At 43.8% G+C, this 23,750-nt stretch overlaps 1 protein-coding gene across 1 annotated transcript in view; it reads right to left on the reverse strand.

Moving 5' to 3' along the window:
* LOC142501097 (rap1 GTPase-GDP dissociation stimulator 1-like) overlaps nucleotides 1-20,041 on the reverse strand; it is a 43,251-nt gene extending 23,210 nt beyond the window's left edge. The window contains exon 1 of the mRNA XM_075610453.1: nucleotides 19,885-20,041. Coding sequence (XP_075466568.1) covers nucleotides 19,885-19,888 — 4 coding nt within the window. The 5' untranslated portion in view covers nucleotides 19,889-20,041. The remainder of the gene's footprint in view (nucleotides 1-19,884) is intronic.
* Nucleotides 20,042-23,750: the final 3,709 nt, after the last annotated feature.

Genomic DNA, 23,750 nt, shown 5'->3' on the forward strand with positions numbered 1-23,750 from the left:
GCACCAGATGTATCGAAGGGAAGACTCTCAATTGGTTTCAATGGGTTTCCGTTTTTTTTTAATATAAATAGCACTAATTTTGCCTCCGTTTTGCAGTAGGTAGACTTAAGTAAATAGAATTGGACCCCTTGAATAAAACCAGACGAGTTGTATATGTATATATTAGCCGGTGCTTTATAACCCCTGGGCAATCCTTACCTGGCCCTTACTCTAAAAGAAAACACTCTATACTTAACACGCTATATTTATATATGTAGCCTAGTCCCCTGGCTATCATCTTTTCTTTGGCCCTAACATTATAAGTCCTGTTAGATAGACACAGGCAATGTGAGGGATAAACTCTCTCATGGAGGCCTAGCTTGTTGTTGCAGTCTGGATACACTATTGCTGTATCCAGGGGCTGGTCTAACAACAACCAGAGTGTCATCCCTGGGGAGGATACTGGCTGAGTCACATGCCATGATGTGATGCCTGTCAGTATCGGACCTGCCCTGTTATGGGGCAGGGTTACAAGCCCCTCCCCTAGGGTACAAAAGCTGACCCTCTGGCAGAAGTCAGGAGCTCTCGTTTCCCTCCCCCTGTGGAGTGGAAGCATTTACCCTTTACCCATCAGGGGGTAAAGGAGCTGAGAAGGGACCTGCAGGGCCTCAAGCCCTGGGGGTACAACTTCAGGGAATGAGCCTGCCATACCTGTATGATACTACAAATAAAGATCCAGTTGAATACATCTGTTGTGGCTACTTGAATGGAACTCTACTTGAGTTGCCAGTGTGGATCCTCCTGGCTGCACCAGGATCCTGACTGGCTGGAGGCACTGCGCTGACCAAAGAACCATCCCGAGAGCCTGTCCTGATGCCTCCCTATACTATCGCAGAGTTCTCAGGCCTTCTGTTTCACCTAACAGGCATGCACTGCACCATCATGCACCAAGTAGCAGCTAGAATCTCCCTCCAGGATGTAGATGGGCTACATAGATATACTGTATATATACACACATACACATATGCAATACACAATAAGTAAGGACGCTGTGCCCTTATATTAGTCCCGGTATCCAATATGGAAGCCACTTCAGCCAATATTATTACCAGCACTGCGTTGGAGCTCTTCCCATGCTGGGCCTCTCTCTCTCTCCAACCTGGGTGCACCCAAAATTCAGGATGAGCTTCCGGCACGCACTGGCGGGAGAAAGAGGCCCGGCGTGGGACAAGGCAGCAGTAGCTGGTGAGAGCCGAGGGCCCGGCTGTGGTGGCAGCAAGCAGAGGTAAGTGTATTTGTTTGGGGGGAGGTGGTAAGTGCATTGGTGGGGGGTGGGGTGGTAAGTGTATTTGCTCAGTGCCGTCTTAACGCATGGGCACGCTGGGCAGTTGCCCGGGGGCCCCACGAGCATAGGGGCCCCACGCTAATCTATGCACAGACCAGAATTTAACACTAATTCTCCGATCACCCGCCTCAACATTCAAATCTCCCGCTAACTCGGTAGGAGAAACATTACGACTTGTAGCGGAGAGTTGGCGTGTCTGCATTCGTGAGAGAAATGTGGCCGTTTTTATTGCTTGCAATGTTATGGAAGCAGAATATTATAAGGGATTCGCGGGAGGCAATCAACGGTTTTGTTGGAGGTACCAATAAATCTAAGTTTATTTTATCGATAATTTACATTTTTATTCCTGTGAGTGGCTGTGTAGGCCGGGCCCAGGGCACTGCTTTGCCCGGGGGCCTATAATGCTGTTAAGGTGGCCCTGTATTTGCGGGGGAGTGGTATTTGTGGAGGTTAGGAATTGTATTTCGGGGGTGGTAGTAATTGTATCGGGGGGGTGGGGGAGTGGTCATTGTATTTGGGGGTGGGGTGGTGTTTGCATCTAGGGGGTGTAGTGGCATCTCTATCTGGGTTGTAGTTGTGTCTGTATTTGGGGGGGGGGAGTTTTGCATTGGGAGGGGATATTGTGTATTAGGACAGGGGGGGTTGTATTTGTATTGGGGAGAATTGTGTGTGTAACCGGGGGTGGGGTTGGGAACTGGGCAAAGCTCTAGTCCTGGGCCCCAGGAAATCTGTCTGCAGCCCTGCAAAGGATACTGAAAAGTTGCGGGAAAAGGCCTCCCAGAGTCTGTTATCCGGTTGTGCCTTAACAGCCCGGCAAGTATCCGGATCTCTCTGTCTGTGGGCTCTTCTCCTCTGTGTGTAATGGGATCCACTTTCTTTGATAAATATGTTTTTGTTTTTTGCACTGGTTTTGCACCCGGGAGAATTTAGTAAATAGACCCCAATGTGTATTAGCGCCATACATCGGCGTTAACTGTGAATAATAATCTTTAAAAAAAAAATAGCCTTCCTCCCCAGCTCTCCTCTATGCACTAATATCATATACTTATTGCGCTTTCTGATTGCACGCTCTGGATCCAACATAAAAGCGTAATAGACAGATCCTATCATCCAGTACAAGGGTTCTATTATCACACGCCACAAATCACCCTCTTCTTCACCCAGCGCGGGCCTCAAGAGTCTAAATGAGATTGTCAACTTGAATGAATGATTTATTTCCTCTGACTTCCATCGAATCTCCTTCCTAAATATTCAGCCAATGCTAGGATCACGGCTGCCTAGCAATCAAGAGGATGAGAGCTATGGAAATGAGGGCATAGCTCTCCGTGGGGATGGATGGGGTCTGATCACTCCGTTTGAGTCTCTAGAAGAGCCTGCATCTGGATCAGGCTTCTGATTGAGTTGACCACAGAGGGAGAAAAACTGGTTATCCTTACAAAGCAAAAAGGTCTTCAGTGCAACCCACTCAGTTGCTTTTATTATCTAAACAGCTGAGCTGGCAGCTATTTTAATGGCCATCTGAGCTGAAGCCGCCAATTTGCAGTCAGTAGAGAGAGCTGCTACCAGGCTGCATCTTGCGACACTGTAATCCGACGGCTTTTACTCCTTCACTGCCCGGGAGGGTCTGCAAAGCACAGCAGGGCAATGCGTCCCAGGTCACTCTGGCAGTGCAGGGGTTAATTCCTGGCCTCCGATACCGATGGGAAAAAGGCAAACAAAGACAGAAAATAGTGTCATACGTCCCCACAGGACATTAATAGTGTTGGGGTTTGGTGAATAATCCTCGCATATGCCCAATCAAAACAAGCATGGATCCCAGTCTGTGGCAACCTTGTTACCGGTGGTCATAGGAGAGGATAAACTCGGGGGGAGAGAGGTAACGATAGTGCAGACTGTCTATCAAAATCTTCATGTAGCAAAAAGCAAAACAATAAAAGGCCCTTTAAAACATTTAGCAACAATGTATCGCTGTTCCCGGGCTGCGATCTCACCACTCGTGCTCGTGTCAGCGTCCCACGGGACCTCTGAGTCAGTGTGGCTGGTACCCGGATGGAAAAGCTTTTACGGCAGTAGGATTATCCACCAAACCCCAACACTATTTGTGCCCGGTGGGGACGTATTACACTATTCTGTGTCTTTATTTTCCTGTCTTTGCAGAAAACTGCTCACCTAGAAGAACTGGAGGAACAGTTCCTCATCTGGGTTTGAGCAACTAGGACATTAATTATCCCTTTTATTTACTCATTGTTCTTTTTATTGATTTTCTAACATTGCTGGTAATTTCCACACATCTTTACAATTTTCTATGTTTCAATTATACTTAAAAGAAAAAAATATATAAGTAAAAAGGTATAAATCAGATGCTCAAACTTAAATCAAAAAGACAGAAATGCACAATTTTTAAATTAAATAATTAACTCACAGAATGTACAAAACATAACTTTAGTCAGACACATATTACAGACGTTAGGTTCAGATATACTGTTCTCCTGTCTTGATACCCGTTTAACCTGATTCTTTTCTCCCTCTGTTTACTCATCTATGATCTTGTGCAATTTGCTCCAAGAGACTCCAGGATGTGTGGGCGAAAGCCTGATATATATTTTCACTCTGTAGTAGGTAGTTAATAAAGGGTTCCCAGTTGTAAAAAAAATCTCAGTTTTCTGTTCCTTATTGGTCTCCGTTCCCATTTTATCTAAGGTCATTAGCTGAGTGAGATATGTTTTAACTGTTTCCAAGTTTGGAGTGTCATACTTCCCACATTGCACCATTATAGACTTTCTAGCTGCCAGGAGTATAAATTCATCAATCCTTGGGATTCCTGGGTCCCCATTAACTTCTTTCCACCCCTCCATGTTCCCAAATAAAACCGATAGAGGTTCCGTCACAGTTACCACTTTTGTCATGTCATGTATATATATTAAAACCTGATCCCAAAAATCAGATATACATGGGCATTCCCATAGGCAGTGATTTAGATCCACTTCGGGCATTTATTTTTATCCTTTTCTATCTGTTTATATTGGATATCAAACGCATAATATGCTCTATGTAGTAATTTAAATTGTAATTCCCTCTAGGTCTCTGATATTATTATTTTCCTGGTTCTACCCAATCCTACAAGCAAAAAGTCAATCTCAATTATTTCTTGGCTGCCAGTTTTTGCAATTGCTTGCCATGGTCTTTATCTCGGATCCAATCATATAATTCAGAGATCGAATATGTAATATTATTTTCAGTCCTAAAGTAGCTATCAAACATGTTGTTTTCTAATATCTCTTTCTTATAGTTCTCTGGACTCTTACAGTAATGTATGATCTGCATGTAGGAGAAGTAGTGAGATTGTGGGAATTCCTTCTTAACCCTGAGCTCTTCAAATGACATAAAGCGTTCCTGTTCTGTATCTACCAGCTGCCCTATATTTTTTATTCCCTTGGTATCCCATGTCTTAAACATATTTTGAGATTGACCTGGTTCAAATGTCATGTCACCTTGTATAGACAGGAATTTGGATATTTTGTTGGATATCCCACACTTTTTTCTCAGTGTCTTCCATGTGGCCCATGTGTCTTTTATCATTGGATTCCCTTTAATTACTAAAGGTATATTTCCCCAAGTCGTGTGTAGGATCTCTTTCAGCGTCATGGGGAGTACCATTTGTTCCTCAAGTTTCATACAGGAATATATTTCTTTATCCATTAGCCAGTCTCCCATATGCCTGGCAACGCATGCCAAATTGTATTTTCTAATGTCAGGTAAACTCACCAAGTTCCTTTGGGAGAAATAGTTTTGACATTGCAATTCTATTTCTGCCTTTGTTCCATATAAACTTATTTATTGCACTATTAATCAATTTTATGTCTGTATGGCGAACAGGATAGGCAGCATCTGCAATGGGTATATAATCTTAGCGAAGCTGATCATCTTAACGAGTTGGCATGTAACCGCTAAGTTCAATGGGAGGCCTTGTTAGCTTTTCAGCTCTTTAATCACTTCGGTTAGGATTGATTTAAAATTGCTTGCGTACAATTATTCTTGGTCGGGGTCTATATTAACCTCCATGTATTTGATTGGCTGTCTTGTCTTTTTAAAAGGGAGGTCTTCCTCCCACCTAACATTATTGTTGTGAGACAGCACTAGAATCTCAGTTTTGGAGGCATTAACTATAAACCCCATACATTTTCCATATTCTTCAAGTGTCTCAAATATTTTTTTAACCACTGTTTCCGGGTTAAAGACAAACATCAGGAGGTCATCCGCAAAAAGAGCCAACTTCACTTCCTTATTTCCTATTTCAATGCCTTTCTAGTCTGCCATGTCCCTAATGGTTCCACTGCTATGTTGAATAGCAATGGCGACAAGGGACACCCTTGTCTTGTTCCTCTGTATAAATTGAATTCCTGGGAGAGTATTCCCGCTGCCATAATCCGTGCCTTTGGACCCTCATACATACTTCTAATCATGTTAAGAAACATGCCCGATATTCCCATTCTTTGAAGTACTGTATATCAAATAAAAATTCCCATCTAACATTATCAAAGGCTTTTTCTGCGTCTACCGAAATAATTACATTGTTCCTATTATCTTGTGGATTTGATTCGGTGCAATAAAGAGCTCCTAATACTTTTCTTATGTTCTTCACTGAAGATCTACCCTTTACAAACCCTGTCTGATCTTTATGGATCAGACCTGGTAATACTGCGGCCAGTCTCTCTGCCAGATTTTTTTTAGAGAATTTTTACATCCTGATTTAATAAGGATATGGGTCGATATGAACCTGGCACAAGAGGGTCTTTACCTTCTTTATGTAAAATTCTGATGAATGCTGTTTTTCCAGTTTCTAAATATTTCCCTCCTTCTACTATCTCTTTGAAGGCGTTTTCCAGGGGTAGTCCTACTTCTAGCCCCAAGATCTTATAGAAATCGGCCATAAAGCCATCAGGCCCTGGTGCCTTCCCATTTTGAAGTTTCTTTATGACGGCCTCTATTTCTTCCCTGGTAATTGGAGCGTTAAGTTCTTGTTGCTCTTCATTCGTTATTTTTGGAAACTTTAAGCCCTGTAAAAACTTGTCTTGAGCTACATCATCCTGCTCACTGGTAGTATACAGATTTTGATAAAAGTCCCTAAACATTGTACATATTTCTTCAGGAGCGGATGTTAGTTCACCTGAAGCTTTACGCATTGTAAGTATGTGTTTTGGCTGTGTAGCTCGTCGAACTAGATTGCCTAATAATTTACCTGCCTTGTTTTTGTACTTATAAAGGTTAACGTCTCTGAATTTGAGCTTTTTTTGTTCCTTTCTGTGTAGCCATATTTCGGATAAATTCTTTGCTTCCATGTATTTGTCCCTGTTTTCTGGGGTGGGATTTTGATTGAAGTGACAGAACGTCCCGTTCAGTTCCTTGCTAGATTACATGTATTCTGATTGTTTCTTTCCAACGTTTGTTCATGTATGTTAGAATCTTGCCTCTCATTACCGCTCTAGCGGTTTCCCAATACAATTTCCCCTCATTTTGGTGTATAGCGTTTGTTTCCTGGAAATAGTACCAGCTATTGAGGAGGTAAGCTTTAAACTCCTCATTATTATGAAGATAAGATGGAAATCTCCAGATTCTATTTTTGTGTTCCCTAAATCTTAAATTTATCTCTAACCATACTGGTGCGTTGTCTGATATGATTATATCTTCAATTGTCACTTGTCCATCATATGGTCGCGTGTTAGAATATAGTCTATTCTTGAGAATGTGGGTGAGAGAAAAAGGTATATTCTCTCTCAGTGGGGTTAAATATCCTCCAGCATTCTCTGCTTCTCTGTGCAGATCTTGATTTTCCTTTTCTCTGATTAAGATCAGATTGATCTAAAAATGGATCACTGACAGCATTAAAATCACCGCCCACAATTAGGTTACCTCCACTTTCTTTCAACCATTTTTTTTGGAGAATTAAAAAGAAAGATTTATATTATAATGTTCTCCTAGCAATATAACCCCTCCATTGCTTTTGAACTGTATCAACTTAATATCGCTAAATGCAACAATCCTTATACTAACACCTTTTCCTCCCAACATCCACATAATTGTATGCATGTACCATCTCTCTGTAACCAGATCACGTTAGTCCCCTTTATGAGTGCAATACTTATTTCCTTGCAGCCTGGCCCATTTCAGTGGTGCGGGGATCTTGCAGGGGAAACTTTTTTCTTGACTGCACTATTTTCCTCCATGCTGTATCTCCGTCTCCTTTCTGAGGTTCTGTCCTCCAGTTCTGCAGCATGCTGCTGCTTCTGAAAATATTTGGCCCCTCCATTTATGAAGACTCTTAAGGTGGCAAGATATCCCAGGGAAAATGTTTTATTTTGCTTATATAGCATACTGCAAACTTTACTGATCTCCCGTCTTTTATTTGATACTGCAGCATAGTCCTGAAAGATTAGGATCTTCTTTTCCTCATAATTAAGGCCACCCAAATTCTTATAGGCTCTTAATACTGTTGATTTTTCATTAAAGACCTGAAACTTTGCGATTACTGTTTTGTGGCCTACCTTCCTGGTTCTGCCTAACCAGACCAAGTCTTTGAGCCCTTTCCACTTTGATGTTAGTGTGATCATGTGGTAGTCCCAAAGATTCAGGCAGCCATTTTGGGCAGAAATCCTGCAATTTAGAGGGTTTCAACTCTTCAGGGACTCCTATTAATCTTATATTATTTCTGCGTGACCTGTTTTCCAGGTCCTCCACCTTGTCTTCTAAAGTTTTATTATTTCGTTTTTAAGAGTTTGAATATCCTGCTGAATTTCTGAGGATACATCCTCTAGGACCCCCACTATAGATTCAACTTCCCCCATCCTGGTGTTTTGCAGGGTTAGTTCCCCTTTAAGATCATCAGGGGATTTTTGAAATTGTTCATAATGTTCATTTAAAGCAGGCATCAATACTTTTGCTACAGCCCTGGCTAACTCGCCATAATCCCCGGGGGATTCTCCTCTTGAGACACCCCTGATTCCTCTGGGTCTGCACGCTTTTGGTGTGCTCTGACTTTCTCCCAGCTCTCACCTGCTTTTGCTGATATTTGGGGTACATCTGTGTCTGCCTGGGGAGAAATATCTCCATATAAATGCTATATTTTTCAAGTTACTGTCCTGCTGTGGATCTTTTCCTGCTTTCCCCCCTCTGTTCAGCTGGATTGAAACTGTGATGGTTATAGTCAGCCTGATGTCTCTGCAGAGACTGCCTACATATGTATCTCCCCCTCACAGGAGCATGCAAAGTCTGCCTGCTTTTTGCTGTATCATTCAGTGAGTTTTTATCTACTGCCTTAAATCATTTGTCCTGGTTGTTTAAGCTGCTGATCTGTGTAGGAGCCATGGGGCTGCAGGAGCTCAGGGGGATGTGACTTCACCCTCTGGCGCCATACTGGAACTCTACCTAATTATCATTTTGATTGTCACTATTGTCACAGATTGTCACATTATTTCAGTAGTGATTTCACATACAACTTTACATTTGGTTTAAGTCACAGGTGTGTCACATCATGTCACAATATATGAATTCCCTTGCGGTTGATTATATCCAAATGAAATTTACATTTAGAAATCATTTGTATTATTGCACATTTGTGCGGGGAGCGCCAACGTAAAGCATTTTCATGTGTGGTTACAGTACATTTACAGCTTCCATCTAATTTATGGTGCTGAGGCTCAGGGAGATAAAGTAATTTATTTTGAATGCCACAAGGAACTGAGCTCATGATCTTGAATGCGATTTCCCTGCTATGGTGCCTGTTCTATTCTAACTAAGAAACTCGCATTGCCTCCTCCACGCCTTGTAGTGAGCCATCTACGCTACTTGGCCAGCTAGCAAAACATTGATTAAGAAGTGAAAGTGCAGGAGTGCTCAACTTCAGTCCTCAAGACCCCCAAGACGGCAGGTTTTCAGGATATCCCTGGGGGGTCTTGAGGACTGAAGTTGAACACCCCTGGTTTAGTGCTAAAAGTCATGAGCAGGTTGTTGGTGACTCTGGAAAATACATTTTATTTCCCCATACATGTGCATGAGCATTTTGTGTATGCTGTGCAGTAACAGGGCATATTGCCTTAAATCTCAGAGCTGCCACCCAGGGGTGCCAGGCAGCTTCTCCAAATATATTGGACACAGTGGTGAAAGTTGCGACACGGTCGAGAGACACACACACACTCCCCCTCACCGCTCCATGCTGTTTCCTCCTCTTCCTGGACCCACCTCCAGACTCCTGACACCTCCTGATTGGCTGCATTACCCAGCAGCAGCCAATCAGGATGGATGGATGATCCAGGTGGAAGGAAGCTGCCTAGCTCCCTAGCAACAGCCCTGCTCTCTCCCTGCTCAGGGAAATTCTGCGGCCCCCCCAAGCCGGTCAGGACACTGTGTCCAGAGAGGTAATACCAGACACATACATGTCCAGAGAGGTAATACTGGACACATACATGTACAGAGAGGTAATATCGGTATACACATACATGTCCAGAGAGGTAATATCGGTATACACATACACACCCAGAGAGGTAATACTGTATACACATACATGTCCAGAGAGGTAATACCAGACACATACATGTTCAGTATTACATCTAATTTTAAACTGGACACAGTGTCAAAATACAGGACAGTCCGGTTCAATAACGGACACCTGGCAACCCTACAAGTGCCACCACATATTATATGCGAAACACGTCACAAAAACTACCCTGGTGTTGGAGGGTTAAAAAGACTGAAAGCTGGAGAAGAACGGAACTCTCTCTTATCCTTTTAGAGGTCAGCGCTGCGGCTCCCATAAATCAGAGACACTATTATCTGTACCTTTGCAGAAATAAAACCACTCAGGGCACCCACATTATAACATTTGTCTTTTCTGTCTTGTGGCACTTAAGGTGACCAGATTAAAAAAAAAACCTATATAACCAAAGCAAAAAAAGCTTGTGTGAAAGGGATTATTCAAACTGGTATCTGTGGTAGCCCCGGGGTGAGATTTGGATGACCAGGAATTTGGGCTGCATGGGCTATGGCAGCGGTTCTTAATTTCAGTTCTCAAGACTCCCCAACAGGTCAGGGTTTCAGCACAGGTGGCTCAATCAGAGGTCTTCAATTGAGCCTCTGATTGAGCAACCTATGCTGAACTGGTGTAGCCCTGGTTCCTAGCGAACACAGACCACTACCACATGCTGTATAACCTGTAGGCGCACAGGGCCTGAGCCTCTGCCACGGAGAGCCTGGGATACGTTTAATACTTATAACTTGGTGCAGCGCCTCCACCTGCGACAGCTTCCGCCCGAGGGGAAGTGGGTCTTCGCAGGAACTTATGTACATTAATACACCCACAGCAATATACCGTTATCAATATACTTTACTTGTAGCAACCATACACGTTATCAACAGGTGTCCCTCCCTAGAGGAGACACTACTATCGCGTCCTTCCGAACGCTCACTCTCCCCTCCCCTTCACCGGGTGATCCCACCCCGTGTCCAGTTCCCTCTTGGAATACGTTCCCCACCCTCACGTGAGACAATGAATGTATATGTATGTGACTGCGCAGCCACTGTGTCCTGAGTGAATGATGGTACCGTTGGTGCACTTGACGTTTACATTCCGGGCACTCCAGTACCCGGTTCTGCAACTATCTTCACAAAGGATCGGCGTGGGTGTAGATGACGATCCCACCCAGACACGCTGCGACTTGGTAGCGGGGCCTGATCCCAGACCTCCCGCTGACTTATAACTGTCCCGGTAGCGATCGGTTAACAATAAGGGAAGCCGGAAGCTGTCTATGGCCAGTCCCTAGTTCAGCTTCATACTACTGGGGCTCAGAGCCTAACTGCGCCTGGGGCATACGGGGGGCGGACTGCCTCCCTATACCGGAGCTCCTTCTCCTTCCTCCTACCGCTCGCTCTGAACTAACGTGCGCGCCACCACTTCCTTTTCCTCCCTACCTCGTACCTGATTGGTCCTCGCGTGTCACGGGGCCCCGCGGGGCTGCTGGGACCCGTAGTCCCCTAACTCCCCGCCTATCCGAGCTCTCCTCCTTCGCGGGCTTTTGTCACATAGTCTGCGCATGTGCAACCTCCTGCCATACCAGTTCTGCGCCGGCGCCAACCTAACATGGCGGCTCCTTCAACGCGGAACCTCCGTTATTGGGGCGTTCCCTAGGTGCAGCATCTCCCACCCCACAACAACAATTGGTGGAAAGGGATCCCGGCTACATCGGGATATCCTTAAAACCTGACCATGTTGGGGGGGGGGGGGGGTCTTGAGGATTGGAGGTGAGAACCTCTGGGCGATGGGAATGTGACAGCTCCAAATAATCTTCATGTAGGAAAGGTTAAATTGCTCAGGAAAGAGACGGAGCCTTCCCAGTGCCAGAGCTCTCAGAGTCTCGCATGAACAATACTTTGCCACAGATATTAAGAAAAGGCAGCTGTTTAAAATCACCGTGACTATATAATTCCCTGTCTTGTAATTGACTGTGGAGGGTAATAACGTCTCAGAAAACAGCACATAAAAATGCCTCTTTTTTTCCTTCTTTCGCTTGTGTCGGCATAAAAGGTAAGACATCTGTTAACCCCTTCAATTCCAAAAGGTTTTAATCAGGGGGTTAGATGTAATAAAGATCATTAGAGAGAGGGGTTTAAAGGTGCAGTTCCACCTAGGGTGTTTTTCCCCCTCTAGGTATGAAGCAGGGGGTCTGTGAACCACATTAATTTCAGTTCTGGAGATGCCCTGACTCCTGAGATACTCACCTCAGAAGGTGCACCTGTTACCATCCCCGACGTGGGTAAACAATATGGAAGTTTAAATCTCCCGCGCCACGGGAGCCAATAGGAAGCCGCAACACCATCCGTCGTGGCTTCCTATTGGTCTGCGTGCCGCGGGAGACTTACCAATCATGGAGCACCAGCGGCACCTAAAATCAGATGCTTGTTCAACAATCAGACTTGGGAAATATTATAACACCGCGTCCTCATCACCCGGTTTTAGTGTTCGAAGTGTAAAGGTACTAGGGGGTGAGGAGTACCACTACTTTTTACAAACCCAGAGTACCAGAGTACCGGAGTACCAGTACTCTTGGACTTGCTCATATGCACACTCTAACCCAGGGGTGCGCAATTCCAGTCCTCAAGGGCCACACCACGTCAGGTTTTCAGTATATCCCTGCATCAGCACAGGTGGCTCAATCAGTGGCTCAGTCGAAGACTGCACCACCTGTGCTGAAGCAGGGATATCCTGGATTGTTGGTGGCCTTTGACGACTGGAGTTGACCATCCCTGCTCTAACCAATGTCTCCAAATTTACTGCTACTGTTTCTGTTAGTCTGCCCACATCCTGATTAGATTGTAAGCTCTCCGAGGAAGGGACTTCTTCCTTCCAATGTTACAATTTTATCTTGGTTCGGTATCATTATATTACCTGTATTGTAACGTTTGTAAATATTGCAAAGTGCTGTGTAATAATACATAAAAAAATATACATAATTACACACAGTTTCTCTCTCTATTTAAAGAAAATAATATTTATTTTAGGTCTCTTTTCCTTTTTGAGTTTATATTACAAATTTAACATAATGTAAAATAATGTCCAAACAGCGATTGCGCCAATGTCTAATAAATCTAGAATTGATTAAATTAGAACACATTGCCACAATATTTCCTCCCAAATAATTAACCACGACTTTTGTAAAACCAATTTGGCCATTGCCTGTACTAACTAGGTGCTGATTCCAAACAGAAGTACCTAGATAAAGCCAAAACTTGTTTATTACCTTCTATTTTTACCACCACTAACAAAGATCTGAGTCCTTGGGGGAGGGGTCCCATGACTGCTCACCGAGGGGGAACCGATGTGCAGTTTTTAATGGGGGAGGGGGTGGGGATACTGGAGGAAGCGTCAGTGGAGTAGTTAAGGGCAGGGGATGGTCGTACAGTACCGCTTTGTTCCTCTATGTCTAGTCACGAATAAGCCCTGGCTCACATCCGCTTGTTATTAGTGGGATATTGGTAGTATCATGTTTTCTATACTTTGTTTGTTAAAAAATAGCAAAAAAAAGAAAGGGAAAGAAGTGTGAGGGTGTGACAGTATGACGGTTTGACGTGTGACGGTGTGACGGTGTGACGGTATGATGGTGTGACGTGTGACGTGTGACGTGTGACGTGTGATGTGTGATGGTATGACCGTGTGACGTGTGACGGTGTGACGGTGTGACGGTGTGACAGTGTGACGGTGGTGGTAGTCTATTCTGTGGTTGGCAGCTGGGTTGAGTGATCACTTTGTTGGAGCATGGTGGGAAGGTGTTCTGTGGTGAGGGGACCCTGTCACAGTCGGCTTCTTGTGTGGAGGTGGTGGACCTCCAATTTGGTGGTAATGAGGGAAGGTGGGGTATTATCTGGCTTGGCGGTGTAGGAGATGTGTGCAGAGTTACATATAATGGAGGCCGATTTGGGTGCAATAATATCTTGGCTTTATTGAGCCGGTTCCTTTATCCAGGCAAAACTTACAAAAGCAACAAAATAACAAACCCCTATCCCTTTGTAAGGGCTAATGTACTTCCCCAGACCCTATCTGCAGGACTGAAGGGATATTCCCATTATCAGCCTATCACCCCAAAGTCTGAGGAGGTACCTTAAGCAGGTGGCCCTCCATGTCAGTCTCTGGCAGGTTCCTGGGTCCTCTGTGTCCAGGAAATATAGGTCTCTGGGTGTCTGGGTGTCTTCATCTCAGAACATCTTTGTGCTCAAGGCAGTGTGTGTGTGTGCAAGCTTCTCTGCTTTCCTGTGTCAGGCCAAATATGAGCTCAGGAATCTCTCTCTTGTTTCCAACAGGAGGCTTTTCTTAGAGCTCTAATGTGGCCAGGTGGAGTCTAGTTAATTTCCTGACTGCAATTAACCAGCTCCCTGCTGGATTTAGAGGCAGTTTCTCTCAAACAGTGATAAGTCCGTGTTATAGGCGGCCACTATTGAAGTGACCTTCCAGGTATTAATGTACATAGCGCGTCACAGCAGTAATAAACGGGACATAATCATATACATAACAAATAATACAAATAATTGTAGTGGGAAGAAGCGCTTCAGACATAAAAGTGACATTAAGAAAAAGGAGTTCCTGCTCCCAAGAGCTTACAATCTAATTGGTAAGTAGGAAGAATGTACAGAGACAGTAGGAGGGTGTTATGGTAAGTGCGTCTGCAGGGGGCCTAGCTTTATGTATGAAGGAAAAGTATCAGCCACAGAGCTACTCATATGCTTTGTTAAGGTGGTGGGATTTAAGATGGGTCTTAAAAGTTTGTGGGTGTTTTGGACCAAGTGGCCTGGGCCATGTTTAGCAAATAGAGGTTCAAGTTGGGGGTATCCCCCAGGGTTCTTTGTGGTTGGTGGAGCAATCTAGCTGTACCCGACCTTTGTATTGATTAATAAAGCTGCAACCTATTTTCTTCCACGTCACGGTGTGAGTATTTCTTTTAGTTAAAAGGGTGATGGGAGAGCCCCAGAATCGAGGCTTGCAAAAGTCATGAATGCCCTTTTAATGAATGTTGCAAAATAAGGAAGTGTTGTTTAGATGCAATTAAGGCTTGTGTCCTGGTCTTCCTGTCCTAAGTCTCTGCTATACTAAATTTAGCCTGTGCAAGTGTCAGTGGAGAAAACCTAATTAGAATTCACAGCGGTGGAACCACAAATTTAATCTGACAGCTCCTGCAAGGATTTTGCTCAGTGGCGTGAACGAGAAACAGCGAAAAAGAAAAATTAACAGGAAAAACAGATTTACTGTAGACCGCCAAACCCCAGACTCCCATATACTATTTTAAAATATTTAGCTAATTAAAATTCACATATAAACCATTCTTGGTTTTGTTTCTGTCTAACTCTTTACTAAGATTGCCACCCCCTTCCTGATAACACAAAGACGTCTTTCCAGACCAGGTTTCCAATGAGGAGATGGTTGTTGTACATGCCTGAATTGGTTTAAGATTTCTTTGCAATGTTTACTGTGGACAGGACATATAAACCGATTCGGCCATTCAAAGGATTATTACAATCACCCAGATGTTGTAAATGTGGCCAGGATGGACATCCATGGGAGGCCAGGTCGTATCACTAATAAAGAGTTTTGAAGTCCTCCTCTAACAAAAATGTAATTTTTTGGTCCATCCATCGGTCCGTTATCCATCGAACGGATTATCCGACGCGTCATAATGCATTCTGCCTAACGCATTATCAGACGTTGGAACGGATTATTCGCCACTGGCTACCGTGAATTAACATTGAATTCGCAATCCGACGTTTCTCTATTTGGCGGTTTGTGCGGCTTCCGGCGGATAACCGAGGACCGCCTGTACTTGTCCTTGACATCTATAGTCCGTAATCGGGATGTGATGGTACGAACAGTTAGGGATTTGGGGTACTGTGGTGATTGGGGGATTTGGGGTAATTATTGTGGTCAGGGGGGATTTAAAGCAAAGTTGTTGATGTTCAGAAATGTGCTATCACATCACATCTGCTTATGCCGAAGCTCGAGCAGTATGTGTGCAGCCCTTCTTGTCCGGCTCTAAAGGAGTTTACATTGAGCTGAACTATATACATGGCAGTTCTCAGTCTCTCATACCTGGTCAGGGTGCTGGGTCGGTGCGGGCTGAGCGTGGATATGCAGATCGAATAAGGATGGGCGCAAGGAACTTTTATAGTACAAAAAGTGCTTTATTCACATCCGTTTATAAGACTCGCCATGCAAGGATATTCTTCACGGTAGACATATTAAAATGTGACAAATCATAAAGTTACTCTGTGCTTCTTGCCTGCTAGCTCTCAATCCTACACTGGGGAGGTACTTATATTTGTTTCCCTTAGTATTGGTTAGATTGGCAATCTCCAGCATAGCGTCTATAATGTCCCATCTCAAGTGGGCACCTGTCAGGAATACACTCTGCATTTCTGGGATCAGTATCTTCTAGCTGTGCACTGCATACTTCCTCAGTGCATATTGGATTGGGAGTTTACTTAGGACCTTTCCGGTGGAGCCGATCCAATTATTCTCCGGAGCTACTATTCTGAGAACTCCTGCTAAGCACATACTCATTCCTCTTCCCGAATGAGAACAATCTTGGGCCACTAATATAGGCGCTAACTATATAGGGCATGTTCCTTAACTGAGAACAATAAACAGTGACAGGGCACTCTTAAAACACATAGCTATACACGTAAACATATTTACAGGACTCACAGTGAGGCGCTCTCCGAGAACTCAGAGGAACCTACTTGTAGAACACTTGGTGGAGCTATACATACCCTTCTATCTCCCTAAGGTGACATCACTGGTCACAAGACCTGCAAGGGAGTGGCAATCCCTTCCGCATAGTCATCTACCATCCCATGATGTGGAGGGGCAATACCAGAGTGATCCCACCTGGTTAACCCATGAAGGCTATTAACCCCTTACATTACTTGGTGGTCCCCAGCAGCGAGGGCTTCATGTGAATTTGTGTTCGACAGATCAACATGATTTCTTTCACTTTATATCTTTGTGTAGTGACGATCCATACACACGCCCTGTCTCCACCATTAAAGGAATCTGTACAGGTACTAACAACTCTCTAAGTTCAGAAAGGAATACACATGGGTCATTAACATAGCTCAACCAGCCAGTGCCATTACTGTCGTTAGAATGTGACACACATACCAAATTAAATAGGTTACTTTCCCCATAAGTATATCTGGCTCGATACTTTTTCCAATCTCTATATCACTACAGTTTAATTTACTAACCCAGGGGTGTGCAAACTGGGGGCACAAGATTTTGTGTGTGTGGGGTGGAGGGGTGGGAGGGGGGGGATGTGGTGGTTACAGAGGAAACTGTCAAAATCCCTTTTGCAGAATTTCCCGAGCTCTCCATTCAAGATCCGTTCCGTGGTGTAATATCAGGCGGCAGCTTCAATCCGTGCGGATTAATCAAAATCCGCCATTGGCTACAATCCGCTGGTGGATTTTACCAATCCAATCCGTGGATTCAGCAATCCGCTGGTGGATTTTACCAATCCAATCCGTGGATTCAGCAATCCGCTGGTGGATTTTACCAATCCAATCCGTGGATTCAGCAATCCGCTGGTGGATTTTTAAGAATCCAGTCCACGGATTTGATCCTTAAAATCCATTGTGGAATCTGTGGATTGTCAATAAAAAATCCGGAAAAGTCGAATCGCCCTTTTTGAGATTGATCCATGGAAGTCGGCGGCCCAGAGGAACCGGCCGATCCGCTATGGATTTAAATCCCCCCCAAATTGTGCCTATCTCTACTTAATATCATCTCTCTCAATATTGCAGTTAAAAGACTTCTCATTTACTCAAACACACTGGGGTGGACGTTTGATGGCGCAGTTCTTTTGCTCTTGTGCAGGGGTTGCCAACTCCAGTCCTGTGGAGCCACCAACAGGTCAGGTGTTAAGGATATCCCTGCTTCAGGACAGGCGGCTCAATCAGTGGCTCAGTCTTCGACTGAGCCACTGATTGAGCCACCTGTCCTGAAGCAGGGATATCCTGAAAACCTGGTGATGAAAATATGGTGCTCAAGTACATGAAACTATATATTGTTGAAAGGAGAAGAGGCTAACTGGGGAATAATCAATGCTGATAATTAGTACAGACCTATAATGGGGCTCTAGTCACCCTGAAGGTAGGGGTAGGTGCATGAAACACCCTCCTTTACCTCATTGGGCTGGCCTCAGGTAAAGTACTCACAGTAATAAAGCCTCCAGTTGCTGTCTCCAGCGGCGTGCAGCTGTATCCTGGTGAGGGAAGTCTGCACACATACCACTTTGGATATCCTGAAAACCTGACCTGTTGGTGGCCTTTCAGGACTGGACTTGGCAACCCCTGCACTAGTGTACTGCATGCTTGTCCATACATAAGCCCCACTGTGTTCTTGCAAGCCATTCTCAGAAGTTTATCTGGTACTAGCCGAGAGTGAAATGGAAGTGGGAGGCTGCACAGTAATTTACTCTACATTCATGTTATGGAGTGCAAAATCTGTCAGGCTGACAGAGAGACCCTTAAATTAGGTCAAGACACTGGTGAAATGTGTTCCCTCTTCTTTCTTTCTTTTTTTCCAGCTTTGCCATGAGCGGCTGAGATTGCAAGTCTGCTGCTCGGACACGGAGCTGTTAAATGTTTCACTGCTTGAGTGGGTTGAAGAGCGCACTTAGACAGCACAACAGGGTCAGCTAGAGAGAGGGGGAGTAAATCAAAGAAGACAGAGCCCAACAGGGCCAAATGTAGGACTTGCAGTTCCAGTTCTTTGGTGGAGCCTCATTGTCTATATACACCAGCAGGGCCAGGTGTCTATACACCTGGAGGCTCCAAGCCTGGATTCCAAAAGCCTATAGACAATCCAAAGAGAGTGTTAATCGGACACTACTGCATGAAAACTATTATTGACTTGAATGAGAGTTTGTGTGGGGTAAGGCCCCGGTTAACACTTTTGCGCTTTAAGGATTAATGCACCCCCGTGTCAGTAATTTATAGACTACACCTTAAAATGGATCGAATCAGTGTGTAATCCGAGGGTTAGATCCTTGTCACTTTACACAAATTACTTTATCTCCCTGTGTCTCAGGTACAACAATTAGATTGTAAGCTCCATGCTGCAGAGCCAGGAAAATTCTACGTACAACGTCACACACACACACACGCACGCACGCACACACGCACGCACACACACGCACACACACACACACACACATAAATATATATATATACAGTATATAAATATAAACACAAAATATGGGGGAAACACTTGGGGCTCCACCACTTAATTGACCTGTGGGATTCCTCAAAATAGACTGTTTACACAAAAGGTCAGCATTACCACACAACACAGACACATTTGTGTGTGTATAATATATATATATATATATATATATATATATATATATATATATATATATACAGTATATATATATGTACAGTATATATATATATATGTGTGTGTGTGTGTGTGTGTGTGTATACAGTATATATATATGAACATTGTTAAATAAGCAGCAATATTAAAATTCTAGAAATCAACTTTCTTTGGACAATTTACATTATATTATTACTATGTATATCTGCCATTTAATGCATCCTTTAAATTAACCCATTAAGTGTCAGAGAGGCCCCTGGCCCTCCAAGGGCTAAACACCTTGATGGAGACACTGAAAACTCCATCGATCTCTTTTTATTTTCACAGAAGCCTGTATGGTACAATAACAATCCTTTGGAATGTTGGTCCAGCACTGCAGCTGTTAACCTACAACATATCCACCATTGGCTTGTCAGAAATGCACAATGCAAAGACAGCACCTCTATTGCCACAGAGGGGTACAATCCACCGCCGGGCAATGTGCCGCAGACCCTTTTTGGTACTGGAAGGTTTAAGATAAATATGGCCCTTCTGCAACCTTGTTTTCCCAAGCTACATCCAAAATACTGTAAGTCCATCATATCTCCCTTGACAGTCTCTTTGCTGATTTGAGTTACTGCTATCTATTCATCACTCCACAATCTTTACTCACCCATTGCTGCCGTAAATATCAAACTCAGGAGATCTGAGAACAAGAAACGTCTTTAGCGAGGATCTGTCCCTTACAGCTCCCAGGCTGTGAGTAAGGGATAGATTTTTATATCTCTCTCACTCCCTCTCTGTTTCTATCTCCCTCCCTCTCTTTTTCAATGACCCAGCGCCTCAAATGCATTCAATAATACTCCCTAATTACTTAATCCCTCACAACAGCTTACATGACAAGCTAAGAACTGTCATGAACAGCAATATAAACACAGTAATACGAGAGAAGCAGGGACACAGGATGGTTTACAAACTACGGCTTTTATTTTCCTTGTGAATTCTATTTGATCTCGGCAGGCACGATATTATTTAGCTAGACACATTCACAAAGGGTTTCCTTATAGTTCTCTGCACTACACTATAAATAGATTTCTTTTGACGGGGGGAAATTGCTGCTGTTGGGAAATGACAAACCTAAAGGAAGAAAAAAAAAGCTAACACTGGAATTATGCAAGTCTAGGTTTAGAAACTCTGTTTTCTCCCTCTCTCCCATTCTCACAAATGCAGAACAATGCATTATAGGCTAATCTTGCAGGGAAGATGATACAACATTTTTAATGCAATATTTGCAGTTCTTCCTGTTTGAATGGTGTCCATACTGCACCCATGTATAGGGTGCCAGGCGGTTTCTCCAAAAATACTGGACACAATGGTGAAAGGTGCGACGTGCTCGAGACAGATACACACACCCCTTTCACCTCTCTACGCTCCATGCTGTTTCCTCCTCCCCTTGGCCCAACTCCCAGGCTCCCGACACTTCCTCCTGATTGGCTGCATTACCCAGCAGCAACCAATCAGGATGGAGGAAGTTGCCCAGACCCCTAGCAGCAGCCCTACTCTCTCCCTGCTTGGGGAAATCCCAAGCCGTCAGGTCACTATGTCCAGAGAGGTAATACCGGATACATACATGTCCACTATTACCTCTAATGTTTTACTGGACAGAGTGTCCAAATACAGGACAGTTCGGATCAATACTGGACACCTGATGACCCTACATAGCAGCCGAGAGCCTCCTTAGCATAGCTGTGCTCTTCCGCAAAACATTATCCGGTGTAGGAAAAGAATACCCATGCTGGAAGGTGTCTTGTTATGAAATTTATTTATTTATTTATAAAATATTTTACCAGGAAGTAATACATTGAGAGTTACTTCTCGTTTTCAAGTATGTCCTGGGCACAGAGTTAAGACAAATAATACATGGTTACAAATACAGTTACATAAGTGAACATGGTATACATTATATACAAGACATTGCATGCATAGTTAAAGAAAATATATATTATGGGTGTATGAAACAGTTACAGACCAGATTAAAATGTGAGACAGCCTTAGATTTGAAAGAACTTAAACTGGTGGTGGATGTGAGAGTCTCTGGTAGGTTGTTCCAGTTTTGGGGTGCACGGTAAGAGAAGGAAGAACGGCCGGATACTTTGTTGAGCTTAGTAAATATGGCTAATTGTGTTATCATTTATTAAAGTTAATAAACTGAAAATCGAGTCACTGAAAGGAAGAATCACAGGTCTTCTCCCTTATACAGAGATGATAATAGCCATCAGTGCTCTAATAGATGGCTGGAACATTATGCAAATGGCTAGGGCTATTTAAATTTGAATCTGGAAGTGGTGCTTTCCAAGCATTGCCCAACATGATTTTCTAAGGAAGGACGCCGTTTAATGAAATTGACGAGATTGCTTTACTCTCACCTAATGGGAACGTTCCAGCAATCTGTCCATCTGGGCTTTAAAGCTGTAACTTAATCCAACCGCTTCCGATAATCCTCTCCAGCATCATCAGCGCTGTGGTGTTTCCTGACCTATTAGGATTAGGACATTACATGAGAAAGTCATATAGTTGACCTCATTGTTGTAAACAAGGATTACAACGTTCTACTGGCAGTGAGCTGGGTTCAGGGGCCTGTGCACAGGGGGATGGGAAAAGTATTTTGCATAAAACGTGCCTGCAACATCTTGATGGCGTACCCAACACCAGCCTTCAAGGACCACCAACATGTCAGGTTTTACAGATATCCCTGCTTCAGCACAGGGGACTCAATCAGTGACTGTCGAAGAATGAGCCACTGATTGCGCCACCTGTGCTAAAGCAGAGACTGATTGAGCCATCTGTTCAGAAGCAGGGATATCTTTAAAACTTGACCCGCTGGTGGCCCTTGAGGACTGGAGTTGGCTACCCCTGGCTTAGCTGATATATGCTCTGAACAATACTTAACAAATGACTTGTAGAGTTCAAAATGAATTTAAAAGTACAGCAAGTAAGAGATTCTTATATTATCCTCAAGACTTGGACCTACTTTGGGATGTCACTTATAATGCTGGAAAGCTAAAAAACAGGAAGTAATGCTCCAACGTGTATTTCAAAACAGGTATATATTGGACAACAGGCTGATGTATCCCCTTATCTTAAGCAATCTTTATCATAATGACAGTATTATATTGTTGAGCAACATCTTCATCCCATGAGATTAGAGTACTGGGACTATGTGCTTTGAGCCAGTCATCTGAAAAGATGAAGACTACATAGACATTTGTTGCTTCTCCCTGTAACCTGGTCTTCTCCTGGCGCAGAACACACCTGTCCACTCCCTCCCTCTATCCTTCATGTTTTTGATGGCAGGAAAAAGTCAATGTTTTTGAAACTTCAGAAGAAGCGGAAATACTTTAAATGGGATTAGTAACACATCTCAGACTCCCGGGAGGTGAAGCTACAAACAGCTGCCGTCTTTTAAAGCTATTTATTCACCCAGTGTTTCATCTTCTGTTATCTTTGTTGGTAAAATACAATTAGAGATGAGCACATTTTGGGGACAGATTTGGATCCGTAGTGGATCGGCCGGTTGGACCGCGGATTTCAGCGGATCAATCTCAAAAAGGGCGATTAGCGTTTTTGCAGATTTTAAAATAATTATTACCAATACACCCTGCGGATTCTGCAACCCGGGGAATGGATTTATAGAATCCAATCCACGGATGCAGCAAACCGTTCTTAAGAATCCGCCAACGGATCGCTGAATCTGTGGATTGGATTCTACAAATCCGTCCACGAGTCGTATCCAATGGCGTTTTTGAATTAATCCGCGTGGATTTAAATCGACCAAATCAGTTTGCGGATTTTACATGGCAAAGCAGATTTTGAGGTTAAAACACGAGAAAATCCCTGAAACAGATTTGAGCGGATTCTCCTATCTCTACATACAATTGACTGAATACATTGTAGGACATTTGTAGGGCAAATCAGAAGCTATCGAATGAGGTCAATATTGGCCTTGATCCTAAGAATCGTAACTTAAAATTCTGCTGGTTGAGGTGTACCCTGTGGCTTTAATACTATTTTCTAGACTTTGAACTGGACATTTGGAAACTTTGGCTCCCTTGAATCTGCATCTTTCATCTCATCTATAAACTCTAAGATTGGTCCCAGCTTCACATGCTGTGTTTACCTGATCTGGCACAGACCTGCCCCACAGCAACTCTGTGACCAATACTGTTAAACAGTGCACACAATGTGAATGGCTTTTGGTGGTACGTACTCACACTGGAGTTCCTATTGTGAACCCTTTGACCCTGACATTGGGAGGACTGGACAGGAACTCCAGCTATACTTAAATCACTCAGGAATCAACAGAAAAGAGCAACAATTTGCCCTGAATCCCAACGACTCAGGATGCCAAACAGATATTCTTCCCTTGGGAGTAGTGTGAAAGATAAGCAAAGTCCGATCTCTACCTTGCAGACTGGACAGAGGTCCGTTATTTGGCTCCATGATAAGGCTAGCTTGTGTGGCAGTAGAGCTGGTTGAAGA

Source organism: Ascaphus truei, chromosome 8, assembly GCF_040206685.1.
Source record: "Ascaphus truei isolate aAscTru1 chromosome 8, aAscTru1.hap1, whole genome shotgun sequence".
In the NCBI taxonomy this organism is placed as follows: domain Eukaryota; kingdom Metazoa; phylum Chordata; class Amphibia; order Anura; family Ascaphidae; genus Ascaphus; species Ascaphus truei.